This window comes from Pelodiscus sinensis, chromosome 9, assembly GCF_052426305.1.
Source record: "Pelodiscus sinensis isolate ZL-2025 chromosome 9, ASM5242630v1, whole genome shotgun sequence".
NCBI lineage: Eukaryota > Metazoa > Chordata > Testudines > Trionychidae > Pelodiscus > Pelodiscus sinensis.
The window spans coordinates 42,672,099-42,693,105 of record NC_143060.1 but is presented as its reverse complement, the minus strand read 5'-3'; the positions used below and the strand labels follow the sequence as shown (position 1 = coordinate 42,693,105).

General features: G+C 38.9%; 1 protein-coding gene across 7 annotated transcripts in view; it reads left to right on the top strand.

Moving 5' to 3' along the window:
• The window catches only part of COL11A1 (collagen type XI alpha 1 chain), a 262,532-nt gene extending 243,949 nt beyond the window's left edge, over window positions 1–18,583 (top strand). For all 7 annotated transcript variants that reach the window (XM_075936624.2, XM_014571895.4, XM_075936623.2 and 4 more), the window contains 12 exons: window positions 45–152; window positions 238–291; window positions 5,029–5,082; window positions 6,027–6,134; window positions 6,797–6,850; window positions 6,955–6,990; window positions 7,114–7,167; window positions 8,583–8,832; window positions 11,188–11,300; window positions 12,184–12,252; window positions 13,574–13,807; window positions 16,853–18,583. In XM_075936624.2, coding sequence (XP_075792739.2) covers window positions 45–152; window positions 238–291; window positions 5,029–5,082; window positions 6,027–6,134; window positions 6,797–6,850; window positions 6,955–6,990; window positions 7,114–7,167; window positions 8,583–8,832; window positions 11,188–11,300; window positions 12,184–12,252; window positions 13,574–13,807; window positions 16,853–16,999 — 1,281 coding nt within the window. In that variant the 3' untranslated portion in view covers window positions 17,000–18,583. The remainder of the gene's footprint in view (window positions 1–44; window positions 153–237; window positions 292–5,028; window positions 5,083–6,026; window positions 6,135–6,796; window positions 6,851–6,954; window positions 6,991–7,113; window positions 7,168–8,582; window positions 8,833–11,187; window positions 11,301–12,183; window positions 12,253–13,573; window positions 13,808–16,852) is intronic.
• The last annotated feature ends 2,424 nt before the right edge of the window (window positions 18,584–21,007 follow it).

Here is a 21,007-nt window from a genome sequence, read left to right as displayed (position 1 = left end):
TTCAACTCCATTAGTGATCTGACCTGGTATACACTTCCTTTTAGGGTGAACCTGGTTCAGAAGGTGCTCCTGGAAAAACAGGGCCAGTTGGTCCTCAAGGACCTTCAGGAAAACCTGGCCCAGAGGGTCTCCGTGGTATTCCAGGCCCTGTGGTGAGTTCATTGAATACACAGGAATATTTTTATTTTTTCTATCTTGCATATCCCCTTTGTAAAGAATCTTATTTGTTTCTTATAGGGAGAACAAGGTCTACCTGGAGCACCAGGTCAGGATGGTCCACCTGGTCCTATGGTGAGTATCCTTCTTTCTAATAAACTTTAAAAAACAACAAATAGTTTGGTAGCACTTTAAAGACTAACAAATCATGTAGATGGTATCATGAGCTTTTGTGGGCACAGCCCACTTTAAATTTAAGATTATCCTGTATAGACTAACTTGACTACCCCCGAAGCTTCTTTCTAATGTTATATATAGTCATTTTCCCCAGAAGATATGCCAAGATACTAATGGTCCTCAGTAAAGGATTTGCCCTCTTTGACATATTGGGGGTTACAACAATGCTTTTGTTTAATTAGAATATTGAATGCCTGCTTTACAGCTGTGTTATTCAGTTCTAGTGCAGAGCAACTACACTGGAGTCAGTAGATTACACTGGCACACTACTGGAGTAACACAACAGGGTATCAGTCCCTGAAACCTCCACCCAATATTAGAATAAAAGCCAACATATAAAAGTGCAAGATTGCACATTGTCAAAAATAGGTTTGACCTCAAACAAGCACCAATGACCGTGAGTCCTTATGGTCTCCATAGCAGTAAAAATCACGCACACAAAATATCTGTTAAAAGAACATCCTTTCCTTGGCACTGGTGATTTCAGTGCAGCCTCTGCTTGTAATGGAAGTAATGTAGGCAAATGCAGCTCCTTGTGCAAAAGACTAAAGGGTTTGGCTAATCACTGAAAATTCAGAATTAGTGTCAGTGAGAGGATGGGGAAGAGCTATACCTAACCAGATTTTAGGATGGCTTTCCCAGCAAGGCAGAGTCAGGCTCCATCTTTAATTATCTATGCCTTGCCCAAGAAATAGTTTATGACTGAGTTTTTCAAAGGGGCTTGAGGGAATTAAGCATCCAGCTCCAACTGAAAGTCAATGGCAGATGGACACTTTAAACGGGACCTTTAAAAAATCTCATCCTAAAAGGCTATCTATCAAAGAAATGACAGGTGAGAAGTAGAAACTATACAATGCATCTTCAAGTCTTCATTTTTCATATTGTGTAGCAATCTTCATGTTGTTACTTGCTTTATTTTCCCATTCTCTTGTCCATTTGGAAACTACTACTCCACCTTGTCATAGTCTCAGATGTATCCTTGGGACTGCTATAGTATTTGTCATTATTACTCCCCAAGCCTTTAAGATTCAATGGGAGGATATAATTTGGAAACATGACCTACTGTATTAACTGCTGCTCATGAAAGAAGCCAGCTAAGGCTGAAATGCATTGTAGGAGGAAATCAATAAGCCTTTGTAGCTTGCTACACAGTTATCCTTCATGAGGAATTGTTGTGTTAACTCTTTAGCTAATTCTCAGAATATACTTTCAGTTTTATGGTTACTTCAGAACAGCTTATTAGGCATCTAACTATGTTTTATGATTGTAATACTGATATGGCTGTAAATCAAGGAACAAATGCTTCACAAATTAATTCATATACTTGTCTAATCACCACAACCAAAGTAATATTTAAAAAAAACTTTGGTTATTGCTGAGAGGTATTTAATTCTCCTTTATCTCTTAAAAATGGCTCAATGACCATATGAATATTATTGCACATAAATAATGAAGGCCAAAGGAAAGGAAGCACAAACAATTCCTTGTAGTCAGTGGAAGTAGTGACATCATTTTCTAAATAAGTCCTTAATGAAGAATAGAAAAATTAATATATAATGAGGAATAAGATGCTGCTGTTCTCAATCCAGACTTTAATTATCTGTAAAATTTTAAATCTATAATACCTGACCAGGTCTTTCCAGCTAAGTAAAGACAATCTGGCTTTAAGACTTGACAAAAGTCTTGCTTACTAAAATAATTGAGTTGAGATTCTTCTTACTACGTACTACTCTTACTACTTACTACTCTTCTTACTCATTATTATTCTGCAGTCCTGTAAGGAATTTTATATATTAACCACTCCCTCCCATTCTGAGAATGGGTTCAGAAATGTGCATGGTGGGGAGGGAGAAAATAGCCCGGGGAAGACTGAAAGATTGGAAGAATCCAGGACTTGCTCTGGCTAAGGCTTTTGATCAGGAACAATTCTGAGAAGGTCTAAGGTGATCCTGCTCAGCTGGGAGGAGGAGGTTATAAATATTCTGATGCTGCATAGGTGTTTAATACATTTCCAGCATGACATGTTAGGGTTGAAAGCTTTGAAATAGAATATGGACACAGTCATGGTTGAGTGAAATGAAAAAGCAAGTGTCGAGTTCTCAAATGACACACAAGGACATGTCCAACTGCTGTCACACATTAAATAAAAAACATTGTTTCTATTGTGGCTGAAAGTTTTAACTGATGCTGATATGCACAATAACAACCATATCACATCAAGATGCTGGGGCTGTAAGGGGCAAATTCAGTCCCTTCTGATATTCATAAAATGGTGTGGCTCCACTCTGCATGGATGAGAACGCTGGGTGAGGGTCAGAAAGCAGGAGGAATCTTCCTTACCCTACTCTTCTCGTATGCAGGCAGGGATAACTGCTCCTGCTTATGCCTTAGGGCTGAAGTTGCTTCCAAAGATTAACTATACAGCTTCACCACATGTCCTTTGTAAAGAGGATTCCTATTCCACTTCCTGCTTGCTTCCATAACAGCTGCAGAATGTATCATCAGGTTCTCATAGTGAATTCAAATGTGGTTGAGAAAATGTGCTATTCATCATCTGAAATAAAATGCTTCCTGAATAGGTCCTTACTTTCATCTCTGAAACACCTTTTTACTTTTTGTGTGTGTAAGTTAAGAAGAATTGTTTTTTTTTCTTTGATTGGAACATTTTATGGGCAAATACCAATTGACCAACATAGATTTTGGAAATGTTCAAAACCTATTCTTTTACCCCATAAACAAGAAAGAGTTTCAGAATATGTCTTTATATTTTTTTCAGGATTAAAAATATTTTTCCCTGTGGAATTTGTATTACAGTATCAATTAGAGCGTCCAAGCAAGATCAGGATCAAATTACTCTAGGCACTGCACATACACATTAGGAAGAGAGACAATTCCCTCCTGAGGAGTTTACAATCTAAATAGCCAAGACAAAGAGTGGGAGAAAGACACGATTGCTATCCCCTTTGTGCAGAAGGCAGATCAAGGCCCAGAGATTAAATGACTTGCTCAAGGTCAGTTAATTAATCTGTGGACGAGTCTGGAACTGAATTCAGATCACCTTCATCCCAGCTCTGTCCCTTAATCAAAGAACAATCTTCTAAAGCAAAAAAGCAATGCAAAATTACTTTACATTAAAAAAGTAGCAAAAATGTCCCATGAGATATAAAATAAATGTATAGTTAAAAGACCTCTGCTGAGGCTCTTTTTAATGCCCAATTTCAATCAGCAGCAAAGTAATATTAATGAGTTATATACCACTGAAAATAAGTGTTCTGGATTGCTTTTTGATTAGTTAGCTCTAGTAAATCATTATATTTATACAGTCACATATGAAAACTTTGGTTCACATCTTAAATGAAGTTCAGAAGCAGCAGTTGCTGAGTTTAGGTTGCATCCCCCATGGAGTGCAGTTGTGAGAAGCATGCCAAAGTAGATATGCAGCAGAGTACAGTGCACTGCAGGTGAAAATGTTTGATTCTCTATTCCAGAAGCTTAAAAACTTATCAACCCTGTTTTCCTTTTCCGTTTTTATTCATGAATTATGTATTTGACTAGGCTTTTGCATCAACTGATATCCTGAAGTAGAAATAAAAAAGGTACACACCAAATAACATTTTGTACATGAAGAGTTATGGCACTTCTAAACCTGTGCCACGTTAAAAGTCACTTATGACTGCTATCCATATCATAATGCAATAGTGCTGAACAAAGAAAGTCTGGGTCTAACCAAGGTTACACAGGAAGTTTGTGACAGACCAAGGAATTAAACCCTTAGCCCTGGTCTACACTAGGGAAGTTATTTCGAAATAACCACCTTATTTTGAAATAACAAGGCGAGCATCCACACTACCAAGCCTGTTATTTCGAAATAACGGGCTGGTTATTTAAAAATCTATGCCTGCTTTCCTCAGAGAATAAGCTTTTTTTGAAATAGTTATTTCGGGAGTTTGTATTTCAAATTTAGTTAATTCAAAATAATTTCTCAGTGTAGACAGGCCCTTAGCTTCCTACACCCAAGGGAGCCACTAACATAGAGTGGCTCTCAGACCAATGGGAAAATAGGGGAAAATTAATAAATAAAAGACGCCAGCTAAAGAATCTGCAAGACATTACTGAGCTGTACTACCAACGTAAGTTAATTAGGAGGTCTCTTTACCACTGTATCATAACAGGATAGGGATAATAAATAACAAGCGTAATTGGAGAAATAATGAAAAGCATGTAAAGTGGCCACTAGCAAAAGAAAGATCAACAACATATAAATTAAAAAACGTGTTTAACCATCACATACTTCACTGGGTATTTTCAGTGCCACGTGAAGACTTTCAATTGACCATTAAAGAGCTCTTTCCTTATACATTTCTGGTCACGTTGTCCCTCACTTCCACTTCCTAGTCCTGTCAAAATCAGCTACTCTATTATTATAATGGGTCAGAAGTGTTTCTTTTAAACATATACTTAAAGAGTATCTTGTGCCCTAAGTTGTACACATAGTCCATCATCAGCCATTGAATGTCACTATCCATGAACTTACAGAACTTTTATGATTTTACATCAATATTATGAGTGCATCATGTACAGAATGTCATGCCATTGTAAATGTGTGTTTAACACTATTTCCATTGATCTACTTAGGGCCCCCCTGGCTTGCCTGGATTGAAGGGAGACCCAGGTTCCAAGGGTGAGAAGGTAGGTGGAAATTTCTCCCTTTGTGTCTCAATTTGAGAGAGGCTCCATAACTATCACATTAATCTAAAAGCCACATCCTGGCAGAGGGCCTATATTGTTGTATATAAGATGTCCTAATGACATGAAAGCAAGACAGGTGAGTGGCACCCCTCAATCAATTCACTCCTGCCACAATAGTAGTAATGAAAATGTAGACCATGTCTTCCCATCCCAGAGGCATTCAGAAAGAAAGCAACAGTCATTGCTTGGAAGATAAATGTATTGACCTTTGCTTTTCTCTGTAATTAAGAACCCACAGAAATCCATAGGGGACATGCATGTAGTTTCACAGATGAGGATAAGACATATTAGCATTTTATATATAAAAAGTCACAAAATATAGAACAAGTGTATTTTTCTGTAGTGTGAATTAATAGCAATAATGACTTTAAAGGCATAGGGTGGGCTTGCCAAAGAATCCTAAGGGAAATAGGTACCCAAAGTCCACTGATCTACCAGGGCAAGAGGAACTGTATGATAAGAGAAATTATTCAGTATGAAGCCCGTTTTGTTATGAGTTTTGTTGATATACATGTATATTACATATTGAAGTGGTTTAAAACTCTACTTTATTTTGGAACATTTAAATCTTGACAAGGTTGTGAAGCCTATACTGACAGGTATTGTTATTTCTGTATTGGCTTCTGTAAGGTCCTAGTACTTAGTACTCACCGATTTATTTTTCATAGAATAACTAGTTAATTCTGCAGGTAATTTTTAAGCATAAAAATCAGTCCGCAAATGCATGTACCTGCAGAATAATTGAGTGCCTACTGTTTTTAGGATTTTTCAGTGATGATTTTTCAATACTCTAAGCTATCAAAATATATTGCTCATTTAATTTAGATGCATTCATAGTTACATACCTTGACCTTCAATCTTATTTTTCTCTGGTTCTTTTCTAGGGACATCCCGGTTTGATTGGTCTGATTGGCCCTCCAGGAGAACAGGGTGAAAAGGGTGACAGGGGTCTTCCTGGTCCACAAGGAGCTCTCGGACCCAAGGGCGATGCAGTTAGTAAATTATACTTTTGTTTCTATTTAATTGCTTGTATAAGTTTATTCTGTCTGCCAAGGCAAGAAGAAAAGAATTTGAATTCTAAAACCTTTTGCACAGATCTTTTAGATGAGGAGCCTTTAAATTACAGCAGCAGCAGCACATAGAATCTTCATTCAGGAATGAAGGTCCCATTGTTCTAGGTGTTGTACAAATGTTTCATAAAGCTAAAGAGGTTAGAATCTAGCTGAACAACAAGAGTCACTGTGTGGATGAAACAAACAGGCGGAGAACATGGACACAGCAGTTTGCTCAACATTTTCATGTATACTAGCTGTAGTCACAATGTAGCTCATAACCCATCTGTCTTTTATCCATTGGCAGTATTCTGTATGCATGTGACACAGAATTCTGTGTCAAAAATAGGCCTTAAGGAGGATTTGACAGTGGATGGGGGAGTGGCTTTATGAAACTGGGGGGATGAGTAGAAAAAAACAGAACTCAAATTGTCATGTCATGTTGTTAATCATAGAACAGGATCTATATCATTAAGATGACTCAAACTATACACAGAACTACTCTGTAGGTACACTTGATATCTCATTGTCCCAGTCACTGTTGCTTGGTATAGCAGAAGCTGTTCAGCTAGAATAATAATTTTCTGCTTATTCTTCTTTAGGGCATTTCTGGTCTCGCTGGTCCACTTGGCCCCCCTGGTCCTCCTGGCTTACCTGTAAGTAATTACATCCTAAGTGTTTTGACAAATGTTGTTCAGTTCAATATATTCTCATCCTAGCCTGAGTACAATTCAGTGTAACTGTGTCCATTGTCCTCTAGGGTCCTCAAGGTCCAAAGGGTTCCAAAGGATCAACTGTAAGTAACTTCTGTCCAGATGTGTTTAGTATTTTCCCTTGGAGTTAGTGTTTTTCTTTAAAAACTCTCTGTTGTTTTGTTTTTCAAGATTGTTAAGTTAGTGTTTCTTTCTCTGGTTTATAGGGTCCTGGTGGTCAGAAGGGTGATGGTGGTTTACCTGGTCCCCCGGGTCCTCCCGTGAGTAAAATCACTTATTTGACAATGCATTCAGTTATGCCTGCTCTACACTAGGGATAAGGTTGAATTAAGATAAGCTACGCAATTAATGTAGCTGAAGTTGCATAAGTCGAAGCATCTTAACTCGAATTTTGGTGCCCTCCACACTGTGGGAAGTCGAAGGGAGCATACTCTCCCTTCAACTTCCCTTACTCCTCACAGAAGGGGGCTACCAGCATCGACAGGAGTGCCCCCTCAGTTCTAATTAGTGTGTCTTCACTAGACCTACTAATTCAAACCCTGGAAGATCAATTGCGGGCTGCTTCAATCTTATTTATCTGTACTGTAGACATGGCCTATGTGGTCCACTCCAAATGATCCTGTTTTGTAATCCTGGCAGGTAGGACTTTGGAAAGCTGAAGAAAAGGAATATGTTAGAGCTGATTCGAAATTTTCAAAACAAAAAAAAGGAAATGCAATGCCTCTGACAAAAACTCATTCTGAAACAAAAATCTGAAGGGAGGGAACCCCTTCTAGTTGTAGAACATAACATTTTGATTTTCCATTTCTTGAGTTTATAAAATGCAAAAAGTCAAAATCAAAGTGAGACATTGATTTCCTTGAAATGGAACATTTTGTTCAATCTAAAATGCAACTGTTGGTGGAATTTTGGTTCTCCAGAAATTTTAAATATTTTTAGTTTAATTCTAGAGTGTGAGCATACCAAGAAACTGTCTGCCTAAGCTTGTTTCCCAGGTGCACTGGGACAAACAATCCCAGAACTGCATCTATTTTGGAAGGCAACTTAGTGTTCTCCAAGTGGTTGGCCCATGCCTGCCTCTTCTCTGCTGCTTTTGAAGCGTTGTGGACCTATTGGGGAGCAGGGATAATTCATTCCCCACTCTTTTCTGATTGTGGATTTCTGGATTATAATTTTGCTCCATATGATCCTTCTCTGTTCCCATAGGGTATGTCAACACAGTAGGGCTATTTCGAGATACCCGAAGTGTCCTGAAATAACTACCCCGTGACTTTTGAACACACCTGGTATTTCAGGATAGGTCTTGAAATAGCAAATGCGCTATTTCAGCATCCTTGTAACTCTCAAGGGTTAAAAGATGTCTCAAAATAGTGGCTGTGTAGGTGCACCAAATTTCAAAATATGCTATTTTGAAATTCAATCTGAAATTTCATATCTTATTTTGAGTTTAGGGTGCAGTGGGCCAGACAGAATCTCTCTCTCTCTCTCTTTCTCTATTTCATCAACACTTGGCCAAAGAAACAAAAATCACCAATAAAATAAAATAAAATAAAATAAAATAAAAAGAAGTCAGACCATTTAAACCACTTACAACCAGACTTCCTATCTATCAATCTCTTTATGCATCTGGGAAATAAAAAGAAAAGGCAACCAAATTATGTGTTGTGCTTTACAGGGTCCCCCAGGGGAAGTTATCCAGCCTTTGCCAATCCAGTCACCCAAAAAGACGAGAAGATCTTCAGATTACATGCTTTCTGATGCAGTTGATAACATCCTGGACTACTCTGATGGCATGGAGGAAATCTTTGGTTCACTCAATTCCCTGAAGCAAGATATTGAGCATATGAAGTATCCAATGGGCACTCAGACCAACCCAGCCCGAACATGCAAAGACCTACAACTCTGCCACCCAGACTTCCCAGATGGTATGTTTAATATTACATGACAAAGGAAAATGGGCTGAGGTTATAATTTACTAAGAAATACTGTCAGCTCATTAATTCTAGTTATATGGTTAATATAGTCTCCAAATAAAAGCAAAGAAAATGTTCATTAAATCCATTCTTGCAGGCAAAAAAAGCCATTTATAAACATGGTGTATTTAATTTCAACTATAGATATTCTGTGTCTGTAAAGCAAGAGTTCATTACATATGCAATACAGTTAGTTTAGTTTTAGATTTACAGCTTTTACAAATTGTGTTATAAAAAGCATATTAGCAAGGAAAGAAATAAAAGTTTAAATGTTTATTTGGAAAGGTAGTTTTTGCATTTTACTAAGCCACATTTTCCAAAGAACAGAGGGTGATGTCTTTGTGCCTTTGAAATCAATGGGAACATAAAACCAGATTTAATAATATCCAGATTTCACCCGAAAGATATAAGTATTTTATTGGTGGATGGCGGGGTGCTACAATATTAGTCCAGAATTTTAAAAAACAATCAGAGAGTTGTATAGGACATTACTGAGTACTGTTCACAGTACATTCCTCCATAATTCTTTCACCCTAGTACTTTTTGGCATGAAGGTTTAATAAAGTGCATAGTCATAAATCAGGCAGTGTTTCAGACAAATATCTTTGTATATTTATTCATTTAAACTATGCTTCCTCCCTGGTAAGCTTTAAATGAAGGCTAACTTTCATATAGCTCTCCTGCCTTTATATTTCCTCTATTATAATGTATATTTCTCCCCATTCAAAATAATTTTGTCACATTTTAAAATGAGAGCAAAAATACATTTTGACAATTTAATAATACTTATTGCTTTCACTCTAGACACATAAAAACAGATGGTTGCCTGGAGGAACAGTTAAGAAGTGAATGCGCTGTATGAAAAGTACATAATTTACAATTCAGTACCTCCATTATAAAGACTATCTTTTATAGAAAGTCTCTGACTTCTTCATTTACCAGTATTTATCTATTATTTGGAGCTTTTGTTTTAATATGAATGAGGGTTTAATTTGGTTAAAATAAAAGTGAAAACATTTATTTCATTACAAAGCTCTTGGGAGTAGGGAGCTAGCTGTCAGGACTGTCTGAATAAAGAATGCTTAAACGGCTGTAGCTATTATCACAAATATCATACATACATACATTCTTTTGTTCCATACTTTACGTTCAGGAGACAGTGAAAGGATTGGTAATGCATATCTTCTAGAAACCTGCACTTTGGCTAGCATTTGGACTAGGATGATAATTACTGAAAACCATTGCTATTTGCTGTCCTGCCAATAAGGTGGTATTAGCTGGTGGTATTAGTCAACACCAAGAAAACACCATTATAATTAGAATGATCGATAGCAGTCACCTAAGAGACTGACATTTGAATGGTCCTGGGACTGACTAGAGCATTTACCCCTCAGCCATTATCTACATTGGAATTTCTAGGACTTATAAGAGGGATAGCAGAAAAGGCTCAGACAGGTCCAAGTGTTTTTGTCATTATGTTATCTAACCAGCCATTGTGATGATGCTTTTTCTATCAGGAAACAGCTGGGCTTCCTCTACAGCTGCAGCTTCAGAGTTAGGCAACATAGTGGTAAAATGACTGAATCTGAGGCTTATCTTCATTTCCACCAGAGCTACCTGTGGAGATATGTAAGTTAGGATATAAAAGCAGGGACAATGACTCTGGTCTCAGCATATACCAGCAACAGAGGTGGAGAAATAAGCTGAATTCTATGGAGGTATGCATTAGGAGGCACCCTGTTTCTACGCACCTGCCGTTTCTGACATGCCCCCTGGTGTGGCTTTACAGCTCTGCACCACCCTTAACACAGGGCTGTCCCTAAACATCACACTCCGGCCTAGGCTCTTTTCGGATGTAGCCTGAACATGTTTTCTGGTTGCTTTTATTTCAACATTTTGAAATATCAGGTTCTGACTTTTCTTTAACTAGAGAATCTGGATGTTGAAGTCCCAGGAGACAGACATATAAAACATACTGTTTCTGTTCATTGGGGTCTCTCTCTCAGAGCTCTGCCTCAGATTTCAGCCTCCTGTGGTATCATTCACCAGTTCTGCAAAAGACTTACTAAAGTCCTTCAGCAAACAAAGGCAGTCATGACCTAAAGTAAAATACAAGCTAAAATTAAAAAAAAAAGACTGAGTCTGGTTTCATCCTTCATAAAGAAGCAATAAAGGCAATGACATAAAGGAATTGTTTTTGTTTCCCCATCTTTACAGCTAAAATGTTTAGAGCAGCATCAGATGGCAGTGAAATATGACTTCCAAATAAATCATTATCTTAAGTAAAACCTCTCTCATTTGTTTTAGGTGAATATTGGATTGATCCTAATCAGGGCTGCTCTGGAGACTCCTTCAAAGTGTACTGTAATTTCACAGCAGGTGGTGAAACTTGCATCTACCCTGATAAGAAATCTGAAGGAGTAAGTACCAATCTGTGTTTTGGGTTGACGTCTGACAGATCATGCCGTGTTGTTGCAATATTGAACTAAATAGGAAAATTATACTGTCACATTTTCATTTGCCTGTTTTCTTACAGGATAATTAATGCATTTCACTTGCATAAACAAGACAAAGGCAATGAAATGATAAAGAAAATTTTAAAATAGCCATTTTTGCCCCCTTTTGCTCAGATGCACTTTTTTATTCACCTGCTTATTAACGCAGTGTCTCCTGCAGGCCAGGACATGACATGGCTATTTACCCTTTTCTAATGAACATGGAGTTCAGTCTGACACATACAAGATAGATAAACTGTACTGTCTGATTCTCCACTGTCTTGCCCCTGGTGATATCATTTATACCTGAACAAAGTGGCTGAAAAACACTGTTATTAACTGAGAGTGTTTCACACCCATGAGTATGAATGGCTGCCTAAAGTGCAACCAGTGAAGAAGACGGCTCCCATAAACCCTATCTAGATGAGGGATATAAATCAATGTAGTCATACCAGGGCAAATCTTAATTAATCCAAACTGGTTCAGTGTACCTCAATAACTTATCTGAATTAATCTCAAGTATCACTGCTACATACTCTGTACACCTTATGAACAGAAATTATTCTGTCATCTTTAATTCGATTCAGTTGGCCTGAAGCAATTAATTTGCAGGCATTTTATCTCTGTCTAAGCAAAGTATCCAGTTTTGGAGAATTAAATAAATCAAATGTAGATGTGTCTCTGCATAGCTCCAAAGGCCACTTAAAATAGGTTGATATCCCACAAGGAAAATGTATTTTGCATTTAAATGCGTTCTTTTTTCTAACTAATGGAGTAAATACTCACAATCTCTGCTCCTTTACAACAGGTCAGAATTTCATCATGGCCAAAGGAGAATCCAGGAGCCTGGTTTAGTGAATTTAAGAGAGGCAAACTGGTAAGTAGTCACCTCAATGTATGAGTCACAAACAACTCAAGTAATTCTGACTATACAAGTCACAAGCCAAGTAATTCTGACTATACAATGCAGAAAGGAATTTGTGCAACCTCAACCTTTTCCCCTTTAAACATAAAGGCCTGTAAGTAATCTCTTTCACATTGGACAGCAAGAACTTGTCCTGTGCTTTTCTATTTATCATGCTTCAAATGTACCAAAACTGCCAGTGGTTAACTGCAGAGCAGACAAATGCATTGTGGCAGCTCTCGCACCACCACCAACCTTCTGCAGAGTAGCTTAAGTGCAGCTCCCCATGCTCAATCCCAGGTAACTGCAGACAGGCTGCAGCATCGTTTATGCATATTCAGTACAACAGACATAACCGAATCTATGTCCCAGAAGAATTGGCTATTACAGGTTGAACCTCTGGCATAGTCATGGACTCAGGATCGCCCACCGGGATATTGGTAATGGGTGCCAAGATCCTCTTTGTCCCCTCCCCCCACATCTCTCGCATGCTAGTATTCCCGCACTTACCAACTCCCCCCCTCCCCCAGCATTTCCAGAGTGCCACAAATCAGCTGTTTGTGGTGCTCAAGCTCCAGAAAGGAGGGAGAGGAGTGGAGATGGGACTTGTTCAGGAGAGCATGCAGGGAAGAGGTAGGATGGCTGTGGAGCCCCTGGCTGAAGCCAGGAGCAGAGCCATGCAGACAGCATCTGGGACCTGGTGCCAGCAGCTGGGACCCAGAGCAAAGGGCCAGTGGCCTGGGTCTGGGACCAGCCACTGGGACCCCCAATGAGGGACCTGAAGATGAAACATCAGGCAGCAGCAGAGGGGCTTATGGCTGTGACATGAGGCTAGCATTGCAGCCCCCAAGCAAGGGGCCATCCTGGGCACAAAGTTTGGGGGTGCTGCAGCCTCCCCCCCTCTGCACCTCATTCTTCCCTGCCTATGGAGAGCCACTGGCACTCTTCATTTACCTCCCTTAGTCCAACAAATTCTCTGGTTCAACACCAGTCAGGTCCTAAGGATGCCAGACTAGAGAGTTTCAACCTGAATGGACATGATTCTCTTTATCTTGCAGTAGGTTGCAGCTAAATATATGTAGTTGTTTGTCACAATTCCTGGTGCAAAGTGAAAACCTGTTTACTGATTCATAGCTTGATTATGCTTTAAAATCTAACACTGATGATTTAGAATGTATCAGCTATTTTTTACATTAAAGTCTGTTAATGAGATTCTGTGTCAACCAGAATTTTCTGGTTTAAAATTTAAGAGAAGGAAGCAACCAAATGTTCATGTGCCTACTTATTTTTCCAGCTTTCCTATGTGGACGTTGAAGGCAATTCCATTAATATGGTTCAAATGACATTCCTTAAACTACTGAGTGCCTCTGCCAGACAAAATTTCACTTACAACTGTCATCAGTCAGTAGCTTGGCATGATGTGTCATCTGACAGCTACGACAAAGCACTGAGGTTCTTAGGATCAAATGACGAAGAGATGTCTTATGACAACAATCTTTACATCAAAGCTCTTCATGATAGCTGTGCAGTAAGTATAGGCTCCAAATATTCTTCTCTATTTTAATATGACAGGTGAGCTTAGTAGTCAAACTAGTTCATTCTTACGCTGGTTTGCTTCCGTGAAAAGCTCTGAAGATTTTGTTTTTAAAATTTTAATTACATTGAATTAGTCATTTCTTTAAATTTCATAAATGTATCAAAAATATTAAACATAATGTAAGCAATAGCAAAGAAAAGTTTGGCATGAATGCATGCTGTTAGTGCCAGTGTGTTGAAATTAACTGTTTTGCTATTGTAAGTGTTATGTAAGACAAAAGCAATGGAAAATGAGCATTATGAAAGGCAGCATTGCACTGTTAATATGTGTTAACTTGAAATCAGTTAATGAAAGGGAAAAACACAAAGGGTACGTCTACACAGCAACATTATTTTGAAATAACTAGCATTATTTCAAAATAACTTAGTCCATGTCTACACAGCGCGCAGTTATTTCGAAATAATATTGAAATACTGTCAAGCTGGAGGACTTCTTACTCCAACTCCTGTGTAATCCTCATTGCCCGAGGAGTTGGAGGAAGAGTGCTCTGTTTTGAAATAAGTTCTGTGGAGATGCTCCCAATTTCAAAATAAGCTTTTTTAAAATAAGCTATACAATTGACGTAGGTCAATTTGCGTAGCTTATTTCTAGTTAAGCCCTGCTGTGTAGACGCAGCCAAAGTGAATATAATAAAAATTTGCTTCAGAGAGCTGTACTTCATATATTCACAGTGTCTACACAGCAATTCCATTATTTTGAAATAAATTCAAAATAACCGATGGCTTATTCCAACATCTGTAAACCTCATTCCACTGGGAATAATGCCTATTCCAAAATAGCAATTTCAAAATAGCTGTAGTGTAGACACTCCACTGCTGCTATTTCAAAATAGCTCCTCCCCAGGGCCATTCAAACTAATTACTCCCCACTGCCTCCTGGGGCTCTAAATCGAGGCAGCACATCCACATTAGGGAAGCCTGCCTTGGATTATTTTGAGCCTTTCCTGTAGTGTAAATGTGCTATTTTGAAATAAGTTATTATGGAGTATTTCTTCCAGAATAGCTTATTTCAAAATAAGTGTGCAATGTAGATGTACCCTAAAAAAAGAGCAGAACTCAAGCCAAAGTAAAGTGCATAGATTATATCCTGGCCACTTCTTCCAGCTTCTCTATTGTCACTTGGATTATTACATACATACACCAGCTATCTGATTATCTCTCCAACAAGGTACTGGGCCCATTCAGGTTTATCAGATGTTCGCGTCTTGCCTCAAAAGTCATGTTTCAATGCTGAATATTTTGCCCTTTGTTTTCTGGACACCTACATATGATACTTCATACCATTTACACCTGACTGATCATTGAGTTTCTGTGATATTTAAGTATCCTCTCTATAAATACCTTTGTTTAGAGACAATTACAGAGGAGGTTATGATTAATAGCGTGGAGCAATACCTGAAGTCCTTGGGTAACCTACAGCTTTTCCCATCTGCATTAGACTGGGTTGTGAGCAGAGGTGAAAATGGGCTGGTACAGACCGGTATAGCATACCAATAAGAAGTGGCTGCTGGCATTGGCCCATACATAGCTTATGTTAAAGCTTTGCCCCTTTTGCTACCCCCTACTCTCCATTGTTGGCCCTGTTGGTAGGGTCTGGCAGCTCTGCTGACGGGTCAGCAAATGGGACAACCCATTGATTTAAAGGGGTGTGGGGCTCCCAACTGTCACTACCACAGCAGCAGCAGCCAGAGCACCAGCCCTTCCAAATCACCACCCAAGCACTGGAGCTCCTGCTGCCACTGCTGCAGTCCCGGGCTCCTGGCCCCCGACTGCAATGGCAGCTGTGAAGGGCTGACTATGGGGGTCTGGCTGGGATACAAAGACATTGCTAGTGTAGTTGGTCAGGGATCTCTTGTTGGCAGTGGATCATGTTTACTATGGATTCTTTTACATCTATTTTGATGCAGTATACCAGCAGGGTTCGCACATGTGTGAAATCTGGCAGAGTTTGGTAGAATGGCTGTGTTCTTTTTTTCTGCAGACAAACACTACTGTTTTGTTTGTCTGACAGAAGTCTTCTCCTGATGGAGTACCATAGCATTCTATTCTATAACTGCGTCTCTTCCATGTGTACCTCTCTTCCTAGTTATGTTAGGGCTTTTGGTGAGGAGGGTTGTGTAGCTTCTGTTATTATGGCATCTGTATGTGGAACTCTTGGGAGAAGTAGTGAAATGGTTTGGGGGTACAGTGCCATTCATAAGCTCACAACACTAAAATGTATGTCTCTTTTTATCATAGCCTGATGTGGCATTCTCTCAACTTTCTCAGTGTTTCCTCTCAGATGGGGGGATTGATGAGGGAGTAAGATCACAGAAGATCACAGAAGCTCAAGATATTGCTTTGGTTGGCTAAAATAACATAGGAGATGATGAAGCTGACATCTTCTCCCACAATTAACAGGGGTTCCCCTTTTTTAAAATAAACCGAGGTGTACAATCTAGCAATAATAGCAGAGATCTGCCTGTTTAGAATTTCCAGCTAGCTGCTGTAGCACTTTGTAAGGAGGTTACAGCCTTTGTCCTGGGAAGTGCACAGTATCTCAGTTATTGTCCCCAGACCGGATTACTGGCCTCTTCATGAGGGTGAAATCTCCACAGTCCCCCAAAATATACTCACCAGCTACTGCATTAGTACTCAGGATTCTCCAAGGGACTTTAAAATTCTCATAGATTTTTCCAGTGAGAGGACCTATTTTAGCCCAGAGCTTTTTGTGATGTTCAATCACTTTCTCTTTTAAAAAAATCAGCGGTTTCACATTAGCATTTTTAGAAGATAAAAATAATTTTCAAAAAAAGAAAAGAACTCAAAACCATCTTATTAGGAACATCTGGCATTAGTGCATACTGTTCAGTACACGGGAGGCCAGTTATGTATAATTACAGTACATATTGTAAAGTTAATTTGTGAAAGATCTATAACATTGCAGCTTTTATGTATAACCATTTTTTAATTTTCTTTTGCCTTTTTCTTTTCACAGTCAAGAAAAGGCTATGGAAAGACTGTCATTGAAATCAATACACCTAAAATAGACCAAGTGCCTATTGTTGATGTGATGATTAATGACTTTGGTGACCAGAACCAGAAGTTTGGATTTGAAGTTGGTCCCGTCTGTTTCCTCGGTTAAGTATAGGGCAGTTGAGCAGATCGGCAAACAAGTTGTGTCTTGGTGCCACCAACCCACTTCATGCCACATGCAAGTTTTGATTAAGGATGGCATAGAAAAAATGTCATGCTGGGTACGTATGTCTTATCTAGGAAATATTCGTTGCCCTTGTAGGGCCAGAATCACATGACTTAAACTTATTTGGCAAATCGTGAGGACATAAAAGGGTGTGGCAGAGACAGACAACATAGGATTAACTTTATGAATATTCCCTTTGGATTCCTTGGTGCTGTAAAAAATGAATGGTGCTCCTTCCATTTCAACAAAGAGGTGCTAAGGAGGTGTGTTTAATAAATTGTAATTATTCTATGTACAGTACTATACTGTTTTTTCTGTGTCCATTTCCAAAACTTGCATGTGTCTCTGAATTGCATCTGGCTCTTATTTTATAATTGCAAAACTATGTTGTCAATACTGTGTATGTATTATGAAAAATAAAGCTGTAATTTCCAGTGAACCAATTTAAATTTTCTGATTAATAATAAAGTCCCTTTGTATATATTTATGTTGAAAAGCTCTGTTATTTGAAGTCGCCAACAAAACTTCAGGTGGCAAAAACTGGAAAATCTTTTGGCAAGACGCTCAAAACAACACTTCTTTGTTAATATTACTTTGTGATAATGAATTTCAAGAAAGAATGCACCCACCGAGGTGCTGTATTCCATGGTGCTATTACCTCAGACTTTTTTTTTTCCTTTTCAGATTCCAGAATTTCTTAAGATACCTGTATATACCTAAAAATAAGCAAGTTCATATTTTGGGTGGAGGAAATGTGTATGACAAATGGGGGGGAGTATGTGCAGAGATCTGTTTAAGTCTATGTGAAGTAACTTGTAGTTATAGTTATCCTTTTTAAAAATCTCATCTGAATTTGTTTTCATTGTGCTTCTTTGAACTATATAAATATTAAAACTTGATTCAAAACAACTATTTATGGATTTGTGCAGTGTTTACATAGCTTTTATTTGATCAATGATGAATATTTGCTTCTGAACTGGATACTAAGTTCCACATGATAGCCCATATATTATTTGCCCATCCCATCAATATGAATTCTCTGTTATTTCAAGTTAAGGCCAGGGACACAATATGTCTAGGTCATGTGATTCTACCTAGTTGCAAAGCAAAGTACAAGGGGACTACTACCTACAGAGCTTGTTTTCTGACCCAAACTGTTATAATTTGCAATCCAAATCTCGCAAAAAGTTTGGTTTGGCCTTTCAGCTAAACTTTTTTTTTTCAGGTAGTACGGAGTAGAAATCACATTTTAACTTTAAAACACAAATCCTTTTGTAATTATTTTTCATAATATATGTAAGACTTGAAAATAAATGTTTGTTACTATTTCTTATATAAATTGTTAAATTAATTGGTACCAGATTCCACTGCCTCATTCCAACTGATATTTAATACATGTAAAAGTGAGATTTCAAAAGTCAACCTTTTGCTGTTCAGAATTTCTTTTATTTTTGAACCAAAGTTTGTAACTGTCACCTCAAAGAGGAAAAATATGGATTTTATTAATAAAATCAAGTCTTGACTACCTGGGCTGGTCAATCTGTTTCTTCAAACTACAAGAAATATTCATTTTCAGAAGGGTAATGGTAATGCTTCCAGACCATCCAAAATGAAAAAATATTACTCTATACACAGCCAAGCACTACAAAGGCATCATGATCAGAGGTATTCATATCTAAGGTCCCAGTCCTGCCATGGATAACTTGTACAGAGCCCCGTTAAAGTCAATGGGTGTTTGTGTAGTCCCAACAGTCTGCCTATGTGCCACTAACCACCAAATTGGGCTCTCAACTCCTTTTCACAGCCTTTATCCGTATTTTATGATCCCCATAGCCACCTGAGCACCTCGCAGTCTTCAATGTATTTATCCCCACAAGCCCCCTGAGGTAGGGAAAGTGCAATTATTCCCATTTTACAGATGGGCTGTGTCTAGACTGGAAAGGTTTTCCGCAAAAGCAGCTGGCCGCTTGAATTTCCGCAAGAACACTGATGATCTCATGTAAGTAATCAGTACTTCTTGCGGAAATACTATGATACTCCCATTCAGGCAAAAGCCCTTTTGTGCAAAGCTTTTGCGCAAAAGGGCCATTGTAGACAGCTGAGATTTGTTTTGCACAAAAAAACCCCAAAGGCAAAAATGGCAATCGGGGCTTTTTTGCGGAAAAGCGCGTCTAGATTGGCACGGACGCCTTTCCTCAAAAAGTGTTTTTGCGGAAAAGCGTCCGTGCCAATCTAGATGCTCTTTTCCGCAAATGTTTTTAACGGAAAACTTTTCCGTTAAAAGCATTTACGGAAAATCATGCCAGTCTAGATGTAGCCATGGAGAGCTAAGGCACAGGGAGGCTACGACTGCCCAGGTTCAGGTAGGATACCTGTGGCAGAGAGGAAACTGAACTTGGGACTTCTACAGCCTGTGTAAGCTCCCCCATTACTAAACTAAATTTCATCTCTCTAATCTGAAAAATAGAAAACTGTGCAAAAGCAGCTCATCAAATATACTGAATATTTCAGATGTGTAGATAGAAAAGAAGAGGAACTCTCTCCCCCTAGGTTTTGCGTATCATCTATGGGAAAATTCATGTGCCTTACTACTTACTCTTGATAATATCAGAATCACTTTGTACAAGCTCCATACAACGATTCAACATTATTGAACACTATACATAGGACATTGTGCAGAGCAGAAGAAAATTTTGATTGAAATTACACTTAAGTGTCTCTGGAAAGTGAGAGTGTCTAGCTATGCAGACAAGACAAAGGAGGCATCAAGTGATGCTAGGTCTACAAAATAATCTCAAAAACTGTGTACATTTCCAAGCAAAAACAGGCCAGTAAGTTCCAGACCTGTAATTAACAGTCTGTGTAATCATAAACAGGCTTAAAAATTGCTTAGTGCCTTCTAGATTTTGCATCAAAGAGCTGGCAAAAGCAACTTGCAGAATGTTTGGAATCTCACAATACCCATGAATAGCATAAGACTGGAATTCTCCCCCAGTGGTGGAATGCAGTTTTTGTTGAAGGGCCTGGTTTGATCTTCTCTTTAAATATAAAAACTTTAAAAAAAAACCCAATGAATAGATCTGCAGCACCTAAGAGACTACCAAAAAAATGTAGATGGTATCATGAGCTTTCATGGGCACAACCCACTTATTCAGAAGAATAGAGTAAGGGCTCCAGTTTTTTGTAGAAAGGTTCCTTGGGGCAAGGAAGTGCTGGTATAGCTGCACTAAAGTAGAGTGAAAGCTTTAACATATTCCAGAAAAATCATGATTGGCTGTGATCAGCTGTTTCTGAGGGATAAGTTCCATCTATGATGTCATCTTAAATTGTAAAATATAAGGTTCCATTCCTCCACCCACAGTCTCACTGAACCACTTATTCCATGAGTAGTCTCTCCACCTACCCTTTCAATGGGGTAAGGTACTCAGTAAGGGTTTGTCTACACTACAGCGTTAATTGAAGTTAACTTAATTCGAAATAGTTAATTCAAATTAAGCTAATTCGAAATAACGCATCTATACACAAAAACTATTTTGAAATAGCGTTTTGCTATTTTGAAATAGCGCATCCACGAGTGGATCCTGAACCGAAGTTAAGGCTGGCCGGAACCAGTGCCGGCAGGGCGGCAGGTTAGGACTTAGTGTGTGGGGCTGCTGCCTGAGGGTTACTGAGCTCCATGCTTAAAGGGACCCTACCCCCATCCCAGAAGACAGTTCTCAGGGTTCCCTGCTTGCTTGTCTACCTCAATGAGGGACAGCAAAGCAGTCCTGTCTTGGAATGCCCTGAGTGCCCGTACACGGGACACCACAGCACTTGGCTACATGGAGCCAGAGCTGCCCCTGGGCATGCCGGTGCATCTCATGGGGTTGTTGCCATCAGCCCGGCTGCACTTGCTGCAGGCTGCCATCCGGGGGGTCCATCGGGAGGTTGTCAGGATCCAGGAGGCCCTGC